General features: G+C 31.8%; 2 protein-coding genes across 3 annotated transcripts; one reads left to right on the top strand and one right to left on the bottom strand.

Moving 5' to 3' along the window:
- The first annotated feature begins 589 nt into the window (after nucleotides 1-589).
- Nucleotides 590-6,308, top strand: LOC139089012 (zinc finger protein 189-like). Of its 2 annotated transcripts, none has more exons than XM_070638428.1 (8): nucleotides 590-641; nucleotides 1,322-1,488; nucleotides 1,565-1,759; nucleotides 1,826-1,950; nucleotides 2,011-2,439; nucleotides 2,499-3,315; nucleotides 3,376-3,899; nucleotides 4,020-6,308. In XM_070638428.1, exons 2-8 carry the CDS (start codon nucleotides 1,407-1,409, stop codon nucleotides 4,239-4,241), a joined length of 2,394 nt encoding a protein of 797 aa, XP_070494529.1. In that variant the 5' UTR covers nucleotides 590-641; nucleotides 1,322-1,406; the 3' UTR covers nucleotides 4,242-6,308. The 2 variants fall into 2 exon arrangements, with proteins under 2 accessions (XP_070494529.1, XP_070494528.1); XM_070638427.1 differs by having other exon boundaries at nucleotides 1,562-1,759.
- An 874-nt stretch (nucleotides 6,309-7,182) lies between these two features.
- Nucleotides 7,183-20,804, bottom strand: LOC139088903 (uncharacterized). The gene is made up of 10 exons (XM_070638253.1): nucleotides 20,028-20,804; nucleotides 15,318-16,491; nucleotides 15,132-15,251; nucleotides 13,268-13,291; nucleotides 12,985-13,146; nucleotides 12,648-12,821; nucleotides 11,668-12,581; nucleotides 10,364-10,376; nucleotides 8,903-8,936; nucleotides 7,183-8,832 (listed from the first exon to the last, which is right to left on the bottom strand). The coding sequence occupies exons 2-10, from the start codon at nucleotides 15,790-15,792 to the stop codon at nucleotides 8,553-8,555; spliced, it is 2,196 nt and encodes a 731-aa protein (XP_070494354.1). The 5' UTR covers nucleotides 15,793-16,491; nucleotides 20,028-20,804; the 3' UTR covers nucleotides 7,183-8,552.
- Nucleotides 20,805-21,455: the final 651 nt, after the last annotated feature.

Below are 21,455 nucleotides of genomic sequence, written 5' to 3'. Positions count from 1 at the left end.
AGGTAGTTTAGTTACACATGTTAGAGGGATGCATGGGGAATTTTTTTTTCAGTTTTCTGTGTGAAAAGTTTATGTGAGACATGAAACATGCACAAATATCACTATACATACTCACAATTTTTATGGATATTTAAGGGAATCATGTCCTCGTGATTCTATGATAAAAGTAAATAAAAATAAATAAATGTAAATAAACAACAGAAGAATGCATATATCGCAATGTATCGAATAGTCAGTCAGTATGTAACCGTGTGTATTGTGCACATTTATGAATGAATTGAAAGGTTAAATATACATGCGTAAAATATACTTTTTTTTTCTCTTGTCTATCACAATTGCTGAAATTGTGTTTGTAAGTATATAGTGTATAGAACATTTTTATACGACCGTCTCAATTGCTAACTTTGTGTTGAAATTCTTTTGTCCATTATTTCGATAATATTATATGAACAGTAATGATTTTTGCATTATTTTAAGTCATTTTAATGATTCTTAATTGAATTAAATAATTGTCATAAGAAAATATCAATGGTAACGCTGAATTTGACAAAAAATAACGGTCATTTTTTTGAAAATGCGCCATTGTGGTGAAAATGTGAATTAAAACTCATGAGTTGAGCATATAATACAATAAAAAGAAGGTGCTTACCAATATTAATTTAGAAATTAATTTGTATTTTGCATTTCAACATTAAAAAATATCAAAAAACTTTGCATAAACTTTATAAGATTAAATTGGGAGTGTGGAAAAGTTGGGAAATGTGTGAAAAGTGAATGAAAAAGTGATTTTCAAAATATTTTTTGCGTTTCCATTTTGATTTTTTTCCACAGCGTCACTTTTACAGTCCAATTTTTTCGCTGTATGTGTAACGTCATCAGTTCATTTCAATATATTTGAGATATCTATTAAAGGACGCGCTAAATTTAATAAAATTGATTAAAAGTTAGGAAAAAACATAATTCAAATTAATTTGTAGGAGTGCATCAAGTAGTTTATTACATTACACAAAAGTGTAAGCGTGTCTGAGAATTCTAATATGTAATATTTTTGGATGTGATAATATGTATATAAAATGCGCCTATCATACAGACAGAATAATGCTATACACATCTTCACAGCTTTTTTTGTGGATGTTTTTCACAACATAACAATTTTTCGCGCGATTGATAGATCCAGAATATAAACAAACCACGAATTTTGTTCTTAGAATTTTATTCACTTTAACTAAATAGTTTTAATACAAACAAAAGTTTTTTGACTTTTCTACCTGCTTCCATCAAACTTTCTTAACTAATCTTTGCATCTCTTTTTCTTCCATAGATATTTAATATTATTTTCTCATTGTATGAAGTGTTTAATACAATAAACTGCAATCGTGAAGGTGAAAAATATATCACAGGATAAAATGATAAATCGGCGTATGATTCTAGTGAGCGACGGCCAAAATTCTGGCCAGCATAGAGTCATCACATCTAGTGGATCATCGGGTAAATATTTAATTAATTTTCATCATCTGGACCAATTAATTTATTTATGTTTTTATACTTTCGTGTTCTTTAGTAGGCAATACAATTCTTGATGGCAAAACTCAAACTGTATACACAACAACCAGTGATAAAACGACACATTTTATGTCTCCAATTGGTTCACTTCAATTAACGGCCGAAGAATGCAACGAAATTCTCATGAAAAGAGCTGTTGCTGCCGTTCAGAATCAACAAGCTATCACAACTAGTTCGTCTGATGGCCACAATGCTCGTAAGTCCAATAAAATCTTGTGTTTATTGTATTTACTTTAATTAAAAATATTTGTGTTCATTTCAGCCATATCAATTCAGGTCCAGAAAGTGTTACAGACTTTAGAGGAGAGTGAAGAGCAACAATTAACACACTGCAAAATGGAACCAAATATGAGTTCATCACCAAAACTTGAAACTATTGAAATTGTCGTGAGTTGATTCTTATTTATCCTTTTTAATTATTTTAACGAGTTAATTGTCCATTTACAGCATTTCGAGACTGCAGAAGATTCGAAACCAATCATTCAAAAGACGAGAAAGAATGATCCAGGAAGTAACAAGGAACGTCCTTACGCTTGTGAACAGTGCGGCAAAACATTTTTATTAAAGCATCATTTAACAACGCATGCACGATCGCACACAGGCGAGCGTCCTCATGTTTGTCCTCACTGCCATAAAGATTTCAGTCATAAGCACTGCTTAAATACACATTTATTGCTTCATACCACCGAGCGTCCGTATCAATGTGGTGAATGTAAGAAGTGCTTCACACTAAAGCATCATTTATTAACGCATCTTAGAGTTCATACACGTGATCGTCCGTTTGTGTGCCAAGAATGTGGACGTTCATTTCCTTTGAAACGTCATTTGGTGACACACAGTAAATTTCATGCTGGAGAAAGACCATTTATTTGCGAGGTAATAACAATTTCCGTTTATATTTCTGATCCAGTTCTAAATTTATATTTTTTGTTTAGGATTGTGGAGAGAGCTTCGCACAGAAAGAGCATTTGGATATGCATTCAAGATTCCACGGATCTATAAATCCTTTTGCCTGTAATGATTGTGGAGCAACATTTGCCCGTAAATTTCAGCTTATTAATCATGGTAAATTGCACGGTCGAGTACCACATTCGTGTACAGTTTGCGGAAGAGAATTCCTCCAAAAGCGCACATTAGCAACCCATATGAAGACGCATACAGGCGAAGCGAGCTTCCCATGTTTAGCTTGTGGTGAAGGATTTGCATCAAAAGCAGAATTAAATGCACATAATCGATTAGTTCATGGCGGTTTAAATCCCAATGCACCAAATACGACTATCGTTACAAATAAAACGGCTACAGTTATTCAACAGCAACAACAACAAAATCAGCAAGCTCAACAGCAAGCAGCCCAACAAGCTGCGGCACAACAGCAAGCTGCTCAGCAACAGGCTGCCCAACAAGCTGCAAATGCTCAAGTCCAACATCAAGTTCAGCAACAACAACAACAGCAGCAGCAGCAACAACAACAACAACAGCAGCAGCAACAGCAACAACAAATTGAAGTTCAGCATTTACAGCAACAACCGCAAACGGTTACCGTTGTTGGAAATCCTAATATCTTAACAACAATAAGTGGAGAAACTCCACCTCGTTTGCAGTATGCTTGCCGCGAATGTGGAAGTGTGTTCAATAGCCGCGAAGGTCTTGCCTTACATTTACGGCTTCATTCGGGAGATAAGAGTCTTATTAACGATTTATGCGCCCTCACTGCCTCCATTCCTGGCCATCTTTTTCAAGGTGTTAATCAAAGTAAGTTAATTTTACAATTTTAAAAGCACTTCTGGTACTAATTGATCATTTTCATTGCAGTTAATCTTCCTTCGGGTACCACATTCGTTACTACACAACCAGGAGCCTCATCATCTCCCGTGCCGGTCCAAATTATTACGTCTAGTGGCGAAGTTGTGAATCAAATACTTCAGAGTCCACAGCATACTCAGCAACATCAACAAATACAAATTCAGCCTGCCCAGCAAGCACAACCTCAAGTTAAACAACAAATTGTTCAGCAACAAACTGTTCAAGTTACACATCAACAACATCAACAGCAACAAAATCAGAATCAGCAGGTCCAACAAGCCACAGTTGTTCAAATCACATCACCGCCACAACAAAAGGCTAAAACACACTTTTGTCAATATTGTGGGAAAAGTTTTGTTGCTAAACACGGTCTTATGTTGCATAATAAACGTCATCCAGACGGTAGTTGTACTCTACGTTCACACGTATGTCCAGAATGTGGGAAAGCTTTCCTCCAAAAGAATCATCTTATTCTCCATCAACGTCAGCATTTAGAACAGAATCGTGGCGGAAAATCCAATCAGCAGCAACAGGTATGGCACAATTTATTTTAGAATCGATTTTTAAATGATTTAAATGATTGACGTCATTTGTCAATGACCCCGAATTAAAATCAATTTAATAATATTTTCTTTCTTTTTATTAATGAATAGCTTGAACAGCAACAAAATCAGGTACAACAGAATGGAGACCAGCAAGGTCAACAGCAGATAACAATTCAACAATCAGGTGGTCAAGCTCAATCGCAAGGCGGCCAACAAATTCAATTGGCAACAAGAAATGTACTAATGCCAAATCAGCAAGTCTTGCAAGTATTACCTGACGGTGGAACATGGGTAAAATATGAGATAATTCAGTCCGATCAAATGGAATAGGGGGACGTTTATAAAGACTTGACGAGTGGAAAGAAGATAATTTGTGTAAAGTTGGCGCCACAAAGTGATGATGGTATTGAAAAACATTATTTATCGCATGTAGAGAAATAGAGGATGGATAAAAAAAAGTTGAAATTGGATTATGAAATCCGCCGATGAGAAATATACTTTTTATTATGTAATAAGATTGAGTAGTTAAGAAGATACACAAAAAAAACAGAAGTAAACAAAGTTGTTGGGATATTGGTGATTTGTAATATTGTAAAGTAACATGAAAAAGTACAGGATGTCGTGGAAAGATGAGAAAGAATAAGAACGTTTATATAGATTTATAATTATTATGATCGAAAAAAAAAACATATTTAGTTGATACCTAAAAGAAAAATTAATTAATTAATAATAACAAGTAAAAAGATTTTTTATAGCGAATGAAAAATGAGAAAATTCATGAAAATTCACGATTCTTTAACCAGTTTTCTTTAATTTTTCTTTAAAAATTTAATTTTTTTTTTCTTAATTTAAGTTAGTTAGTTTCCTTCTGTTTTGCAAGCATAAAACATAAGTACATAATGTCTTTGACCTTCAAAATTATTATATTTTGGGATATCCAATAAAATGAAAAACTTTTTTTTTGTTTCTATAGAAAGAAGAATAATAACAAAGAGAATAGAAATTGCTGATATGGCCTTAATACATATGATGAAAATGATGATGACTTAACATTGATAAACATAAATGTTTTTCCCCATAGCTAGGAACTTGAAAAAATTAGAAGAGATCGATTAACCATGAAAATTAAAAGTTTGTGTTGTGTTCTAAAAGTCTGTTATTGACTCAAATTGATTGATGGACTTATGCTTTTGTTACATTTAAAGTTCTTTTACTGCAATCAATCACATGACTTATGGGTAAATCATATTAATTAGATGTTGTATAATTTATAAGTACTTGACTGGTGGAAATTACAAATTAATTAACAGTTAAGATTGATTGAATGATTTAGAGACCAATTTCCATTGTTTAAATCATATTTACCCCGTATCGGAACGTAATAATTGAACGGCCCTTATATTTTAAGCGTGGAAGTTTTTAACGTATTTTTTAAATTCAAAAACATCACAATTTCTTTAATTGAATTTGAAAACATTTGTACGGTTTTAGAACACAACATTTATAAGGTTTCAAGCATTTTAAATTGTTCAAGGAGAATTGAATGAGCAAAGCTCTCATGGCAACTGTGCCACACGGCCTAAAATTTGAAAATGAACAAGCTATGTGAATTGTAAAGATCTCTAAAATATCCTTGAACCTGTAAGGCTTTTCATCATGGAAATTCACACTCAAAATTTTGGGCTTTTATGTCCTTAATATCAGTTTTCTCTAACTGAACAAGCATTTGTTTTAATATTATATTGAGACCTACCTTTGAGACATCAAAGGATTTTCAGACACAATAAGAAATCAATCTTCATCATCAAATGAATAAAAAAAAAATATATAAAAAATGTATAAATAGCTAAAAATTATTTCATATAATTATTAAGAATCAACTTAAACGTATGCAATGTTTAATGAAAAAAATCACACGTATAATTTAGTTTTATAACAAGATTCATATTTAATTATTAATAGTTTTTAAAGAAAAAAAAGTATAAAACATTTTGGATGGAACATCTCTTGAGTGCGATGCAATGAGCTTTTTTTATATATTGTAGAAATCATTAAGATAAAAAAAAATCATATTTCACGAGAAAAGAAAGAAAATTTTTGTATCCTTATGAAAATGAAGAAAAACGCTTTATATTATTAAAAAAAATTGAAAAAATGAGACAGGAGGTGAAAAATTCTCAAGAGGTTCAATCCAAGAAAATATTTTCATTATTTTTATTCTTATTTTATTCCTAAATTCTTCAGTTTTTTTTATTTCTTCATATTCTTTAATTAATTTAAATACAGCATGAGAACATATGTAGGAATCGACGAGAATGAAAAAAAAAAAAAATTGTTTATTCATAATTTTCAATTCTGAAAAACTGAAATAAAAATTATATCAAATTCAAAAAAATATATTGACTCATTTTTAAATTCTTAGGTTTTTTTATTGTGAGCATCATTTACGCAATATGAAATAAATGAATTCCTATTACAGACTTGCCATGGTTTTTCCTAATTATTTTTTGGAGAGGAAAATCTCATAATACAGGGACGAAAAATTTCTAAATTATTTGTTCACATTTGTCGATTTATTTGCATGATTTTGAGCTTTCATTACTTTTGAAGAAATTAAAAAAGCTCAAATTACAAAGCTTTTATTCGATAAAATATTAGGCAATAAAAAATTATATTTTTGCATAGTACAGACTTAGACATAATGAATTTTGTACCTAAGCGACACAAATGAGAAAAGTTCCGTCTTGACTTCATTGTAGTTTGATTTTTGGTAAGTTAAAAGCTTTGTAAAGTTAAAATAAAGTGAAAAATTTGAGGTCGAAACCGATTTGAATTCGCTTCGGTTATTTAAAAACCGATTAAATTTTTGAATCTATTTTTAACGAACCAGAGCGAATTCAAATTAGTTTTGACCTCTGGTAAGAATTGTTATTTAAATCAGTTTGAAATAAAAAATATTGAATCTGAATTTGCTCTTTGCAGGGTTACAATTATGAATTCGCTCCATTTTGAATTTAAATGTAAAAAAAACCGTTAAAAATGGTTTTAAACCTAGTGAAAAGTTGAATTTGCCCAATACAGGGTAACGGTTATAAATTCGCTCTATTTGGTATTTAAATCTAAGAAAATCGTTAAAAATTTTAAATTCAAATTCTAAATAAATTTTGAAATGAAACTTTAGATTAATAATTGAACAAAATTATTAACTGACCTTAAAACTTCATGATTCAAAAAGCGAATAAATTTCAAATTTCAAGGAATTTCAGACTAATTCATGCAAATATTTTTAACATAGGTAATTTCTATAAAAACAAAGATTTCACAATGATGTTGTACTATGAACATATTCTCTTAATATCCAGCGAGCAATAAATAAATTAATGCCTTTTTTAATCTACTTAATTTCACTGCTGTATTTTCAGGAACTTAAAAACTACTGCAATTGAATTGCTGAAATAGTTAGGCATTATAAAATGTTGCATTAATTCTAATGCATTCATCCTTTTTTAGAGTTGATCAGAGAATAAAAACTCAAATAAATTGTGCAGCTCAGATCATTAGTGCCTCAGTTCCAATTAGCAATTCAATGCAGCTTTTCTTTTATTCCAGAAGCTTCCATTTTGATTATTTTTTTTTCCTACTATAAATCTTTTTAGTAAATGTATGTTAATAACAAGCTATAGATGAATAAGGCTTGACAAACTTCCTTATCATTCGAATAAAAAAAACTTTTTCATGGGACGAAAAGTTGATTGAGTTTCCATGAAAATTTTATTATTGTTTTACACTTTATGCTTCGATTATTGAGTTATGAGTTATGTTGCTGTGCTATCCTTATGTTAACATTTGAAGATTCGAAAGTTTCATAACATGAGATTCTTGGGGTACATATTTTTGAGCTAGAGCTTTTCTAAGTTTAAACAGAGCTTTGAATCCAAAGTATTTCAACATTTCATTTTTGATAGAATTTCTCATCAAAATAAGGTTTATTATCATCAGGATGTTAATCTTACGAAGCTTAGTAGCTTAACATTTCATAAAAATAAGATCCAGTAGGATCCAGGATTGTCAAAATGACAGAAATCATAAAAATTTCATTTTTGTAAAGCTTGGAATGAAATAAATTTAAAATTTGTACATACTGAAATGAGCATTAATGTCAGCAATTTGTCACTGCTGCTATTCTTAGAAAACAACCCCAAGAACTCAGAATTTATCTCTCTAATCTCTTTTAATTCCTTTATATCAAATATATTTCCTTAATGTTAATGAATTTATCCAGTGAATCTCAATCAACTTCCAGTCCCATATCATTAAGCAAATTTTTTTTGAATCATGATTTACGCCATCCATGATTATTTTTCATTTCATTTTCTTCTAATTGTTTGTTTTTTTTTTGTTTCTCTTATTAAACTCTACTTATAATTTATCATAATTTTTAATGCTTAATTATTTATGCAATATAAACATTCAACAATTTGTTCGCAGAAAAGAGAACATTTAATATGCGATCTAATTTAACGGAAGTCGATATTTAAATAAATTCACAATTTATTTTCTTAATAAACATCATTTTTTTGTTTTGTTTGTAGCAGCAGTTTCTTATTAGTTTAACGGCTCCGTAAGCCAAGTGCACATTCATCATGGATTCTTCCGATCGAATTGTGGCGAGAACTCATCATTTTCTTCAACTGATGGCAATAATTCATCCGTTGAATTTGGGGTCAAAATATGCGGCGTCTGCTTTGTCTGAATTGTATATGGAATGGAATCGCCAATTATGATTGTTGGTCGAAGCTTTTGAAGCTGTTGTTGCTCTTGTAATCGACATAATTGCTTCTTCATTTCTTGCCTCAGCTCCTTGTCACGTATTTCTTGTTCAAACCGTCGACTAGAGTAACTTCGAATTGATGAGGTTGTGCTAAAATTGTTCAAATTACAATTTGAATTTCTTTCTGAAACAGAAATGTAATTATATGGTATAATTTTACCTGTGAACGCTTGCTAAGCTTGGTCTTCTGCTACCTATTCGTGAAAACGAAAAAAATTTAATCATATTTTAGACTTTTCCTTAGATTTATTCAATCTTTCCAAGCTTTGGCAAATTTTAACTTTTTAACGGTCAAAATATATTTGAATTTTCAAATTTCAACTGTTATAATTGATGCAGATTTTCGCATCTTTTGAATGCTTTCAAGAACTTTTAAGCTCTAAAGTAAACTTTTATAAACTTTATGAAGCTTTCTGACAAAAAAAAAATATTTGTACAGCTGCAGAATTAAAATCCATTGACCGTAAGTTCCTTTAAATTTGCCAAAACTTGAAGGATAGGATGTCTTATAGCTTTCCTTATGTATCGTACAACATGCAAAATTCAATGATTACAGAGAAAGAAAGAAAAAACGGAAAGTTTAAAGCAATTTTGCACGGTGAATAGGAAAAAAAGCTCTCAAAGTAGTAAAAAGAAACTTGCAGTAAATAAGAAGAAATGAAAATCTACTGCCGCATATTTCCCTTCAAAAAGAAATTTTGATACAAAAAAAAATTATGTAGTGTTTTTGAGGATGTAAATTGGAAAAAAAAAGATTTTTTATTTGTGCACCGTACGGGAAGAACTTGGAACATAAAATAAGCTGTTGATTTTTCATTTTTCGGTACAATGAAATAAAAAGAATAAATTGCATTTTTTTCTGGCGTAATAAAAGCAGCAGGCTTAAATATTTAATGTGGTTATAGCTCATTTGGCTGTATACCAATGCATTAATAAATTATACAGAAATTTCTACTCATTTAAGCTTTATCCAACAAATCTGATTGTTTATCACTTATTTGGTTTAATTAAGGTGAGAAGCAAGAATAAGGTGACAAAGTGAAGACTACTTTGAACGCATTTGTATTAAAGAAGGCCACACAGGTGCTTTTACATTCTTATTGACATTAAAATATACCACCTATATCCTATATTTCTTTGTTTTGTTGGAATGATCTGTAAATTTTAGGACATTTTGTGCTTAATATGTGTGCTACCATTTTTTTGTCTAACAAATCTCAACAGATATTTTGGTGCTTTCTTTCATGTACTCTGGAAACTCTGAGCACTAATTTTGCTTTTGGAAAAGCTCAATGAAAGCAAACCCGAATTTTTGGGTTTTCAAAATTTAGTTTTATGGACATAACTGATTATCATACTATCGATCCCTTGTTGATATACAGCTCAATGTTATGTACTTTTGCTAAAAATATTTCAACTGTCGTTTAATATTCAAATTATATTTGCAACTAAAATTAGTTGATTTCCCCTTTAATAGTTGTTAGTCCCCTTCATATAAATATTTAGTCAGTTTCTGATCATTGAAGAATAAACATCGTTGTTATTAAATTAAATCAGTGTGGAGTCTTTAATTAAAGTTATTAAAAAATAGGATTGTTGATTTACACTCTAACAACTTAACATGTTGTAAACGTCTGTAATGTTTTGAAATTACAAACATTGACTATTTTAGAAAATTGCAAATGTAAGTGCTCTCGGGACATTTTACAAACTGGTAACATTTAAAATACATAATTTTAAGTTGTTTATTGATAAAAGATCGATAATATGATACGCAATTATGTCCAGGAAAGGTAAATTTTGAGAAACAAAGAAATTTCAGATTGTAAACAATGATTTGAATTTTGAGTTTTTAGAAAGCTTTCAAACGAACCCAAATACTCTTCAGAGTGCTTTCTTTAAGTTATAAAGGAATCGATAGTATGACTAAAGAAATGCCATAAAATATTTAATTTTTAAAAGTTAAAAATTTCAAAGCTTTAAAAACAAAAAGCTTTCAAAAAAGCTCCTGTTGAGAATTGCTAATTTTTTTTTTTTGCAAATCGTGTATAGTGCATGTCCGTGGATGGATTTGAGAATTCTTAAATGTTTTTTTCTGTTCAAAATACCTGTGGCATCGAAAAGTTTGCTTTTTCCGGTACTGTCTATCGCAGTACAATTATTATTTTGTCAGAGTCACCAACAATTTAGTTGGAAGTGTACTCAAAGTGGAAGGAAATTCTTGTCACGCTTCCAAAAAGATTAAAAACTTAATATTTATGAGGTGGAAAGGAAGAGGAGAGAGTGTGCTTTATAACAAAAAAAAATGAATAATTCTACAGAATGTGTAAAATAAAGTTTGTGGATTCGCTTTTTTTGAAATAATAAAAATTAAGAATTCAACAGACGAAAATATAAAAAAAGATCAACAACATCAAACAACAACAATAATGACATTAACTCAGCAATTTATCATGTTCGGTCTGACTATCAAAAAATTTGAACTTTAAACAGAAACTTCAAAATATGGCTATCAGAGGTATTAAGAGAGATCAGATAGTTTTTAATTTGATTTGAGTTGAGATTTGAGAACAATTTGGTTGATGAATGATATATCCAATTCCACATGTGTTTTTGTGCACTTATTCATAGAATTTTGAATTAATGATTTATATCGAATCCACGTTATTAATTTATTACATATCTCAGATGGTTCTCAATCTCAACGTGAAGTGTATTTATCATCATTATACTATAATATGTGATACTATGTTGTGTTTATGGTATGTACACACATATCCAGAGAGTAATTTCTACATTCATTACATACTTAGAGACATTATAATACAACATACTTAATATACATGAAGAATCTTATTCTTCGGTATGGTATTATTAATCATTCATTATCAGATATGTACATTAAGCATAGACATCGATCATTACCGCAATTGATGGGCCCTCTGAAGCAGGTGTTGGTAATGCCGCAATTATTATTTCCTGATTACCAATTATAAATGTTCGTCGATAATCCTTTCGTTCATCATCATCATCATCATCACTGTCGTAGTCACTCGACTGATCATCCAAATCATCATAGCTATTAAATGCCATTGGATTTGTATAGCCTCCATCTGTCGTAGATGGATTTGTACGTAAACTAATATTATGTATTCTGCTTTCGGAACTACCATTTAAATCAACATTATCGGTGCTCTTATTTGGAAACAAATCATTCGTAACACCTGATCTCTCATCCACCTCAGCCTTATCATTATCGAATCTATCATTATCATCGATTGTTGTCGTTCTCTTAAATAATTTTCGGTGCAATTTTCTGTGCAGTGGATTATTGCCAATTAAATGTTGAGCGTGTTCATATGTATCAAGTTGACTCAAATCAGACTCTGATTTGAGATTAAGCCGTAATTTTCTCATCAAACTATTGTGATTTTTTAAAGCGGGAATTTCCAAATACAGCAGACGTTTTTGATCTTCTAATTGCTGCTCAATGTATTTGGCCATAAAGTGATTTGAATAATTTTGACTACATATGTTAATGTTATTGAAATTTTTAGCTTTAGCATTGGAATCTGTATTATTATTATTATTAAAATTATTATTATTTTTTTGTGAGGATGATTTATCATTGAGAGCATTTAATTGCGTTAAGTGATATGAATAAAGTAGTATTGCTGCACTTCGTGCGCTACCTTGTCGTGACTGCGACACATTAACGCCTTTTGAATGTAATATTCCAGACGAGCGTCTCGTAAATGATCTTGTTGATCCAATTGATCCAGTTGAGCGCTGACTCGATCTTGATGATGGTCGATTTGATTGTATTGTCAATGGAATTCCTATTTTTTATGTACGATAAGCATCATCATGTATGGATGTAATAAATTTTACACAAATAAGAATACCTGTATCACTCGCAAAAAACACTGGTGGTCCCGAATGATGAGCATCCGCAAAGCTACGCGCACGAGGATACTTTGTCTTACTAAATAGATGCAAAACCATGCATATTAAACCAGCTAAAACAAAAATTCCCGTGCTAACGCCAAGCAATGTAGGCAAATCTGGTGATATTGAATCTAAATAAGACGAAAATACAAAAAAAAAAAGAGTAATTAATGGATATACCCATGTGACTGCAGTGCCCTTGCAGCATCTCTCTATTATGCTCATTTACGGCTCATGTAATATAATAATCTCATATCTATATATGCACAGATTATTTGGTTCGGTTGTGTTTACCTTGAGTACAAAACGTCCGTTTTGTGGGCTTTAAATGTGTGACAATATGATAGCCTTCCTTACAATCACATATTGCATTGTGATTTATTTGCATGCAAACGGAATTTTCATCAGTATGCAGGCATGTTAAGTCATAAAAACATTGTTCGCCTAGTTTTTTGGCTGTATGTTGTCGGTAAAGATATTTTTAAAGGAAGAAACAAGAAGGAAGAACAAAAAAAAAGCAGATAAAGTGAATAATGTGTATGGATATCATGATGGAGTGCAATTTTTTAAGACTTACGTTTTTCACAGCCTTTTCGAGGACCTTCATTATTATTATAATGATTATGATGTATATGTGCATGTTTGTTAGAAATAAGTGGAATGAACAAAGATTTTTTTTTGAAGTGGGTAAGAGAACAGAAAGGAGAGAGAATGAAAGTACAATTACTTTTATTTATGACTTTTTTTGAGTAGTCTGGAAGTGTTGGAATGTAAGATTTATTTATAACAAGGAAAGGAAGCTTTTCTTTTCTTTCTTGGCTATTGTTACTTCACTCGATTGTTTTCGTGTCAGTAAATTTTGAGACATTGTGTTTTTGGTGTAGAGCTATGATATACCCGAGCTTGATATACCCAAGCGGCACAACATTGGGAATATTTGTAAATTACGTAAAGCTAAAATAGCATTTTTAGACACTCCTGCCTTCAATGAAATGCTTTGTAATGACAAGGACCTAAATTTGGATTCAATAACAAAATTGTAGACCCTCCACTATGCTTTCTCGAAATCCCGGTCCCGAAAAATTTTCGGGATTGGGATCCACGATAATTTCTGAACGTTTAGTCCTTAACTGTATACGGTAAGAAAATACGGCTAAACGCATCTAAGCAGCAGCTTTTAGACTCATTATGATTGTTAGAAATGAAATTAGCCGCTCGGGGTAATGCAGAAATTAAAAACTATGATGCAAATGCAGCTATCATGTGCTTCATATATGATTCGTTTGTATTAATTTCTGAACGTTCCCATAGTCGCTAGCTAACTGTGTATACGGCAAGAAAATACGGCTGAACGCATCTAAGCAGCTGCTTTTATACTCATTATGATTGTTATAAATGAAATTAACTGCTCGGGGTAGTTTAGAAACTAAAAACTATGATGCAAATGCAGCTATCATGTGTTTCGTATATGATTCCATAGAGAGATATTGTATTAATATCATACTGCATTATGTGATTTGTAGTATTCACACAATGCATGCATCATACGGTTATACCCGAGTAGAACAATTGGCAATTCAACATGGTACAAGACGGCTTATCCACCATTCCATTAGTTAATACAACATTTCAAAGAGTGCCGATCGGGTTAGTCGTCCAGATATTGAAATTAGTTCTAGTTTCAGTGAAAGCCTTCTGTCTTTACATATGAATCAATAGAAACTCTAAAGAAGACAGTTTTCCTAATTAGATTCATTTTTCAAATAGCAATTCAACCCCAATTTAATTCAAATTTAGTTAGTTTCAGTTGTTTTGATTTTGAGCATAATTTGATACCGGATTTTGAGTAAATTATACAGTATTGCGATCAATTGATTTCGGGCCAAAATCAAATGCGACATTCTGAGCTCGGGTCAAAATCAGCTATCACAGTGGCGACAAGGCAATTTCATTTTCGTTAATAACCCGACTTATCAGTGCCCCAGCAAACACACTATGCTGTTCGGGCTGTTGTATTAGAAATAGCTCAATTCAATTTGTTTTTTCGGGGGATTTGTTTGGGATTTTTACGTTTGTGTATCCTAAATTTCATAGAAATTCTTTGTCAGGAGAAGTTAATTAAAAAATGTTCCTTTATATTGAAATTCTTTGTAACATGCTTGAAGTTCCTAATAAAAAATACCAAACATATTTGGCTGCATTCATGAAAAGGAAAATCTAGGAATAGGAAATTTAAACTGAATACATTTTTGAAGATTAAAAGCTTCCGGTAGTAACAAAGTATGCCAGTCTAGCTTTTGCAAGCTAGTCAAATTAAGGATTTTCGTTTGAGTATCGTAACAGTTAGTAAGAACAATCAGTAAAGCTTCCCATACTTGCTATAAGTTCCAATTGTTTTGAAGTACAGATGTATGTTAAAATAGAGGATATGACTGTCTTACCAATACTAACTGGATAATTTTTTTCACATTCGCATTTATTCGAGCGAGGATTACAAAAAACGTGTCGCAGTCGTTTATCACATGTATATTCACAATGACTTCCCACCATCATTCCGTTAGCTGGTTGAATGAATTGTTAGTTTATGAGGAATTTTAAATGACTATATAAAGGATTTATGTACTCACCAGAATAATTCAGTCGATCGTTATAATCATAAATTTCTTCATCATCCTCCTCATCGGAATCCTCACCATCATAATCCTCATTATTATTTTTTGACAATCCCATAATGACTTTATCCTTTTCAGATCCTGTTATGAATTTTTCTTTAACAGAATTGACAATGTTGGCAGTTGGCACAATCATTGTTGCATGATATGTTAGAGAAGTCATTGATGTCATCGTCGATGTCGATGAATTATTTTTTAAAGCGCAAATTTCTGGCACTCTTAAGATAATAATTAATAATAACCAGCTGCTACACGAAGCTTTCACACGCGACACTGTACGCTTTAAGCATTTCCACCAAGCACTTTTTGAAACAATTAGCTCCTTACTTCTTATATATATTAACGATTTAGAATCTACTTTTGTTGTTATCATAAATCTTATAAGAAATTCCAAAAAATTCAAATACTCTTTTGACTTTAATGTTGTCATTTTATTAGCACACACTTGACTGACGTATTGGAATCTCCTAATTTACTTTATTGTTATAACTTCTTATTGCATTTGGTATAAGGTAATCTTCATATAAAATATGTCCTAATTTGTATGTGTCGTCGATTAAAAATTAAGAGAAACAGAGAAAATGTGAAGTATGTTGAGCTCAATAGAGCTTAATTTCTTATCACCACATATTCCAAATACACTTTTATTTCAGATCAGATATATAATAGATAAGAAGGAAGAAGACAGAGAAGGAAAATTGATTTTCATCTCATAATATCATGCTCATCAACATCATCCGAAAATGTTTTTTCCATCATATGATAAATACATATTCCTGCCAACAGCACTTTTCAAAGCTAACATCATGGATGTGATCCATTATTGATTATAATATTTCTTTCTCTTCTTCATTCTCCATGTTAGGTTGTCGCACACTCTTCTCTTTCTTGCTTCCAATCTTAAAACACTCTTCAGTTTTATGTCTATTTTATCAATATATTATGCCTTTTTTTTAAATTAAATGTCTGTCATCCAATGAATTGTTCTTGCTAAATTATTTTTTTCTTTTTTTTCAATTTTTAATCCACGATTCTTTTTTCTGTTGTTGCTATGATTATTGTTTGGTATTATTAATCGTGTCGATAAATGGGGTTGTCATCAAACACTCAGCACATTTCGTATTTCTCTCTTTTAATAAAACATAAAACAATAAAGTATTGATATTTTTGCATACAATTGGAATCATTAAATAGCGCATTTTTGATTCAAGTTGCTGATTAAGAGTTCTAAAATATTGGGAATTATCAAGCTAAAGGCGACATAATATCTGACAACTTTACAGTCGGAAGAAAATGTTTTCTCGGTCTAGAAATTGTTTTGTTCAGATGCTCAGATATGTCAGTTTAGTATTATGGATTCTGTATGCTTTATGATCTAGAATGACTAGATAACTTCATGACAATGTATGAATTCATGCAAAATTTTCTCTCGAGCTAGTTCTTGGTCTAGATTCTAGAATAGATAGGCAATTATCTAGCACTTTTGTTGTTTCTCTAGTTCTATGGAGGAAAAATCGCATCATGACTACGATAATCGTCCTAAAAAGCTCGTGGAAGACCAAAGAACTTTTGGAAGACAGCTGTCGAAAGAGACAGTATTGCTCTTGGTATCGGTAATTGGTCCACCTGAGAGAGTCCATGTATGTATGACAATTGATCTGTATGACCAGTGAAGTAATTAAGTTTGTCCATCCCGAACAGCACACCGTGTTCTCTAAGGCACTACATCTTCACCGAATTAACAGTAAGAGGTCACGACTGATTTTGACCGTTCGGGAATATACCCAGTCAGATAACAACCTATCAACTCAAGAGACTCTTGATCAGAACTGATATCTATCTAACTAAGATTATCATACTTCAATAAATACCAAAGAAGAGTTTAAGGACCGTTAACCAATTTTAATTTCCTCAAGCAAAATTTGTATCAAGGATGGGAGGAGCTTAAAAGTCGTTTTCTGCGTAACGTACGCAGCATAAACGGTTCTTTAAGAACACTTATAGAATTGCTCATGCAAGGTACACTCGACCTTACAAAATTTAGTATACTAACACAAACAAAGAATTGTTAAAAACTGAATCATCAAATTTGTCCACAAATATCAACAAATACATTATTTTTCAACTTTAGTCAGTAAGAACACACAATAATAAAGCACTTGCAATGCCTCTGTACTAAAAGAACTTGACTGAAAGCAGAGAATTTCACTAATTTAAATTTGACAATTTTCTTTCATAGTGTTAGTGTTTACAATAAATTCAAATTTTTGACAGTTATGAAATGCTGTATTTTCATATTATCTCATCTATGAATCTTAGAAGCACATCAAGGACATCTCAAACACAAATTTTCGTGTTACACAATAAGCAAACGACCCTGTTAATGTGTGAACGAGAATAATGTTCAGCAATAAGCTGATCTAGCTCATCAGAACACTGGAACCATCTAGTATTATGCTGATTCCACAACATTGAGTTTTGTTTCTATGGATATTATTAGATGAATTTTTTTCAACTGTTAAATGCCAAAAATTTGGCGTACATCCACAGATAGAAACCACTCAAATGGATATGAAATTCAATTTATCATTCGATAACACAGCAACATGAGTCAATTTCCTCCTCATCAATTTGAGAAATTGATTTTTGTGGCTTCACTTATTAAAAATAGACTCGGACTGGTTCCTCGAAATTTTAAAAAATTTGAGTTTTTAAAAGCCTTAATTAATTTTTATGGCAAATAGAAAGGAACAAATTTCCTTTTCCCTTAATGCGAAGTAAATGTTGCCATTGGAAATGGATTTTTTGTGTTTTAATCCTCATTATGAATTAAAGTCTATCTCAATGATGAAGCATTTTATGTCGTATTTCTAGGTGGGTATAGCTTGGAATTCTAATAATAGAATTAATTTAACAGATATAGTAAATGTGAAAGTTTCTGAGAGATATATAGGATGGAAGAGCAAGAAGTTTTGATGTCGTAGATGAGATATTGAATCAATTTAAGTCCAAAGCGATTCTATTGCTGGTTTATTTTTAACACAATGAAAGTAAAAGCTATTCCATACAGGGGGCTTCTCAAATTGGAACTTCTTATTTATGAAAATTTTGCATGCGAAATTTATTAATCTACTTAAAAATGTAATAGTCATGATTCCAAATGTGATGTGATGTGTTTTTACAGTCATGAGCACGAGAATTTATGATTTACATTCATCGCAGCTCCTGAGACATTCAGTATTGCTGAAAGTGTGGGATTCAAATCACTTTATTTATGAAATTTTAGTCTAATAAGTGTGATTTTTATGTGCATTAGAAGCAAGTGGCAGTCACTTGGCGAACAACCGAATCGAAAACAACCGGCCTTGGTTCTAAGTATACTGCCACCTCGTCGCCGTGGTGGCAACATTTCAATATGTACCGATCGGGTAGGAATCTGTACCTAACAGTCAAAGATATCGCTTTTAGAAACCGGAGTGTGTTTCCTTCTGTATCATGAAAGTATGCTTTTTCCCAGAGTATCACATGTAATATTGCTGGATAGGTTTTCGGAACCTGACTACTTGTAAGGAACAAGAATGTAACACTTTCCCACAATATTATTAGATTAGGACTTGAACTCACGCCCTCTGAATTACATGTTAAGTGCTCTTATGGACTGAGCTACCGTGGGTTGTTATAGAGCGTGGCATAAAGCACACTTAAACCTTCACCTGTATCTACTGCTCATGGAAATGCTTTTTTTTGTTAGTTAAGCTCCACATCAGAGCATGGCTTTATTACTTAACTAATGAATGCCTTAAGAGTGTAGCTTCAAAATTATTTTAAGGAGGAGGTTGATACTTTGCTCACATCTTCACTAAATAGAGCCATAACAGGGAGTGGAGGAGGGGTTAATACCCAAATATAAACCACTAAATACGCGTCTGCTGTGCAAGATCAGACAATTTTGTCTATAGCTAGGCACTCTTTGATCTTGGTGAGGAAGCGGCAAAAACCCAACCATGATAAAGCTAGACACCTTTCCACAAGTACTGCCTGACATTTCTGGTTCCATGTCAGTAGACACCTGTAAAATCGAGCAATTGTATGTCATTATTTAAATAGAGAACCCCAATGCATTACATTAAGAGATATACTGTATCGATTTAATGATTATGTAGATAAATTATCTTAATGATGCATCCTTAAAAGTCATGATTTTATACCAAAAAAATTCTTTTGTACTGAATCTTCGTTGCTATCAAGTTACTGAAACTCTTTAAAAACTTTAAGCATCACAGTTTCTACGGGATTATTTTAATAGGATTATTAATTTAGTTGCTCAGGATATTATTTTTAAGGAACGAATTTTAATGAAAATATGGACTTAATAAATTGCATAATTTAATAGAATAATAACCAAGGATTGCTGTCTTCATTAACTTTAAACTAGGTTAGACAAGCTTTTATTGCTTAGAAAACATTCAGTCATCATGCGATGAATGAGAATCATAAGGAACTGCTCAGAAAATTTCTAAAGTTCAAAAAATCCATAAAAACAACTTGAGCATGTGATATGTCAAGCTCGATAGGCAATTACGGCTTCAACATAACGAAAAGACAAAAACATCAATTTTTCAGCAACTTGCATGAAAAATGCACCAATTTTATGCTTCAAAACACCTCACAACATTGCCGTCTCAATGAAATTTATTATGTATCGATTAACAGGCGCACGACTGAGCATTTTCTATGCTCCTTTTTTTACAAGCCATAGTTTTGTCCCATGAAACTTTTTCACAATTTTCTTGTGTATCCTCTTCTTATTTGCTCGTTTCTTTGTCCGCACTTTATGTTCTCACATCACTAAAATTCATGCAAATTTGCCACTTCTTGCTTATGACATAAAAGCGTACGAGTAGATTAATTTAGTAGATTTTATGCAACTAGGTGAATTGATATATTCTCAAGTGAATTAAAGGAGAGCAAATTATGTGTATGTGTAAGCTTAAAGCACTGATTTTCATGAATATTCAGACTACATTTTCGATTATATATTCTAAAATTTTTTCGCACATTCTTATTATGGATATACTTCAGTCACTGCCAATTTTCACTTAACATTCAATTGTGTCTAGCATATAAAAATTGTTCACGTAATTCCAATAAATTTCTCTTATCAAAAAAACTTAGTTCCTTCAAGAACTTTTTTTTTCACTTCCATTTTTATTTGTTCCTTTTTTTTGAGAGAAGCACACAGAAGAAAAAAAAATTTTATTTGCCCTGCCGAAAATCTTTTCTGCTTATTGTTATAAAAAAATTTGAGCAACTTTTAGGTATGATTTCCACTTTTTTTGTATGACTTTATAGAAATCAATAAGGTACTAAACTGTGAGAAAAACAAATAAAAAAAATTTTATCAGATTTTTCACTGCCTGTCGAAGGAGAAATTATAAACCATTCGCGAACTACAAACAGACTGGCGATTTTTTTTTTTTGCATATATATGCCTAAATTTCCCCTCAATTCCATGTGTTATTTTTGCTCGTTACGTCATGAACGCTGGGGTGTCAAGCAAGCTTTGCTTTTATCATTTTCATCGCAATAACATTAGAAACTTGAAAGCTTTATCAGTACAAAGAAGGAATTCGACACCTCTGACCCGCTCTTTATTGAGAAAAGGCCAAGCTTCGCTTGAAATGTTTGAGGATCAGGCTCCAGCGGGTAGGCCAAGCTTCGCTTGGCGAATGTTTGAGGATCAGGCTCCAGCGGGTAGGCCAAGCTTCAGAACGAAGCTGATCAGGGTAGGCCAAGAAATGTTTGAGGATCAGGCTCCAGCGGTAGGCCAAGAAGTTTGAATTTCGACAAGCTTCGCTTGGCGAATGTTTGAGGGATCAGGCTCTCTGACCCGCTCTTTATTGAGAAAAGGAAACAGAAATGATGTTGCGCAGAACGTTCCTTATTATTTTTTGGAGAGTAAAGAGATGGCATAATATCGTGATTAAACCTCTTACAATCACTGTTTGATTTCACGCTGTTATTTCAAATGTTTAACATTTCATTGTTAGTGTTATTATGTGCCTTTAAAAAGCTTCCACAAATGAGGAGAAA

The sequence above is a fragment of the Chironomus tepperi genome, unplaced genomic scaffold, assembly GCF_022539635.2.
Source record: "Chironomus tepperi strain 1889 unplaced genomic scaffold, CSIRO-AGI_Ctep_v1 contig_172, whole genome shotgun sequence".
Classification (NCBI taxonomy): domain Eukaryota; kingdom Metazoa; phylum Arthropoda; class Insecta; order Diptera; family Chironomidae; genus Chironomus; species Chironomus tepperi.
The sequence above is the reverse complement of the archived record's forward strand: the minus strand, read 5'-3'. Positions and strand labels throughout refer to the sequence as shown.

Coding starts and splice junctions, on each gene's coding strand:
- LOC139088903 (XM_070638253.1), bottom strand. CDS start 15,792: ATGACAACATTAAAGTCAAAAGAGTATTTGAATTTTTTGGAATTTCTT. Junction 12,822..12,984: donor ACGGACGTTTTGTACTCAAG/GTAAACACAACC, acceptor CGTCTTATTTAG/ATTCAATATCACCAGATTTG. Junction 8,833..8,902: donor AGCTTAGCAAGCGTTCACAG/GTAAAATTATAC, acceptor GAACAATTTTAG/CACAACCTCATCAATTCGAA.
- LOC139089012 (XM_070638427.1), top strand. CDS start 1,407: ATGATAAATCGGCGTATGATTCTAGTGAGCGACGGCCAAAATTCTGGC. Junction 1,489..1,561: donor CACATCTAGTGGATCATCGG/GTAAATATTTAA, acceptor CGTGTTCTTTAG/TAGGCAATACAATTCTTGAT. Junction 2,440..2,498: donor AAAGACCATTTATTTGCGAG/GTAATAACAATT, acceptor TTTTTTGTTTAG/GATTGTGGAGAGAGCTTCGC.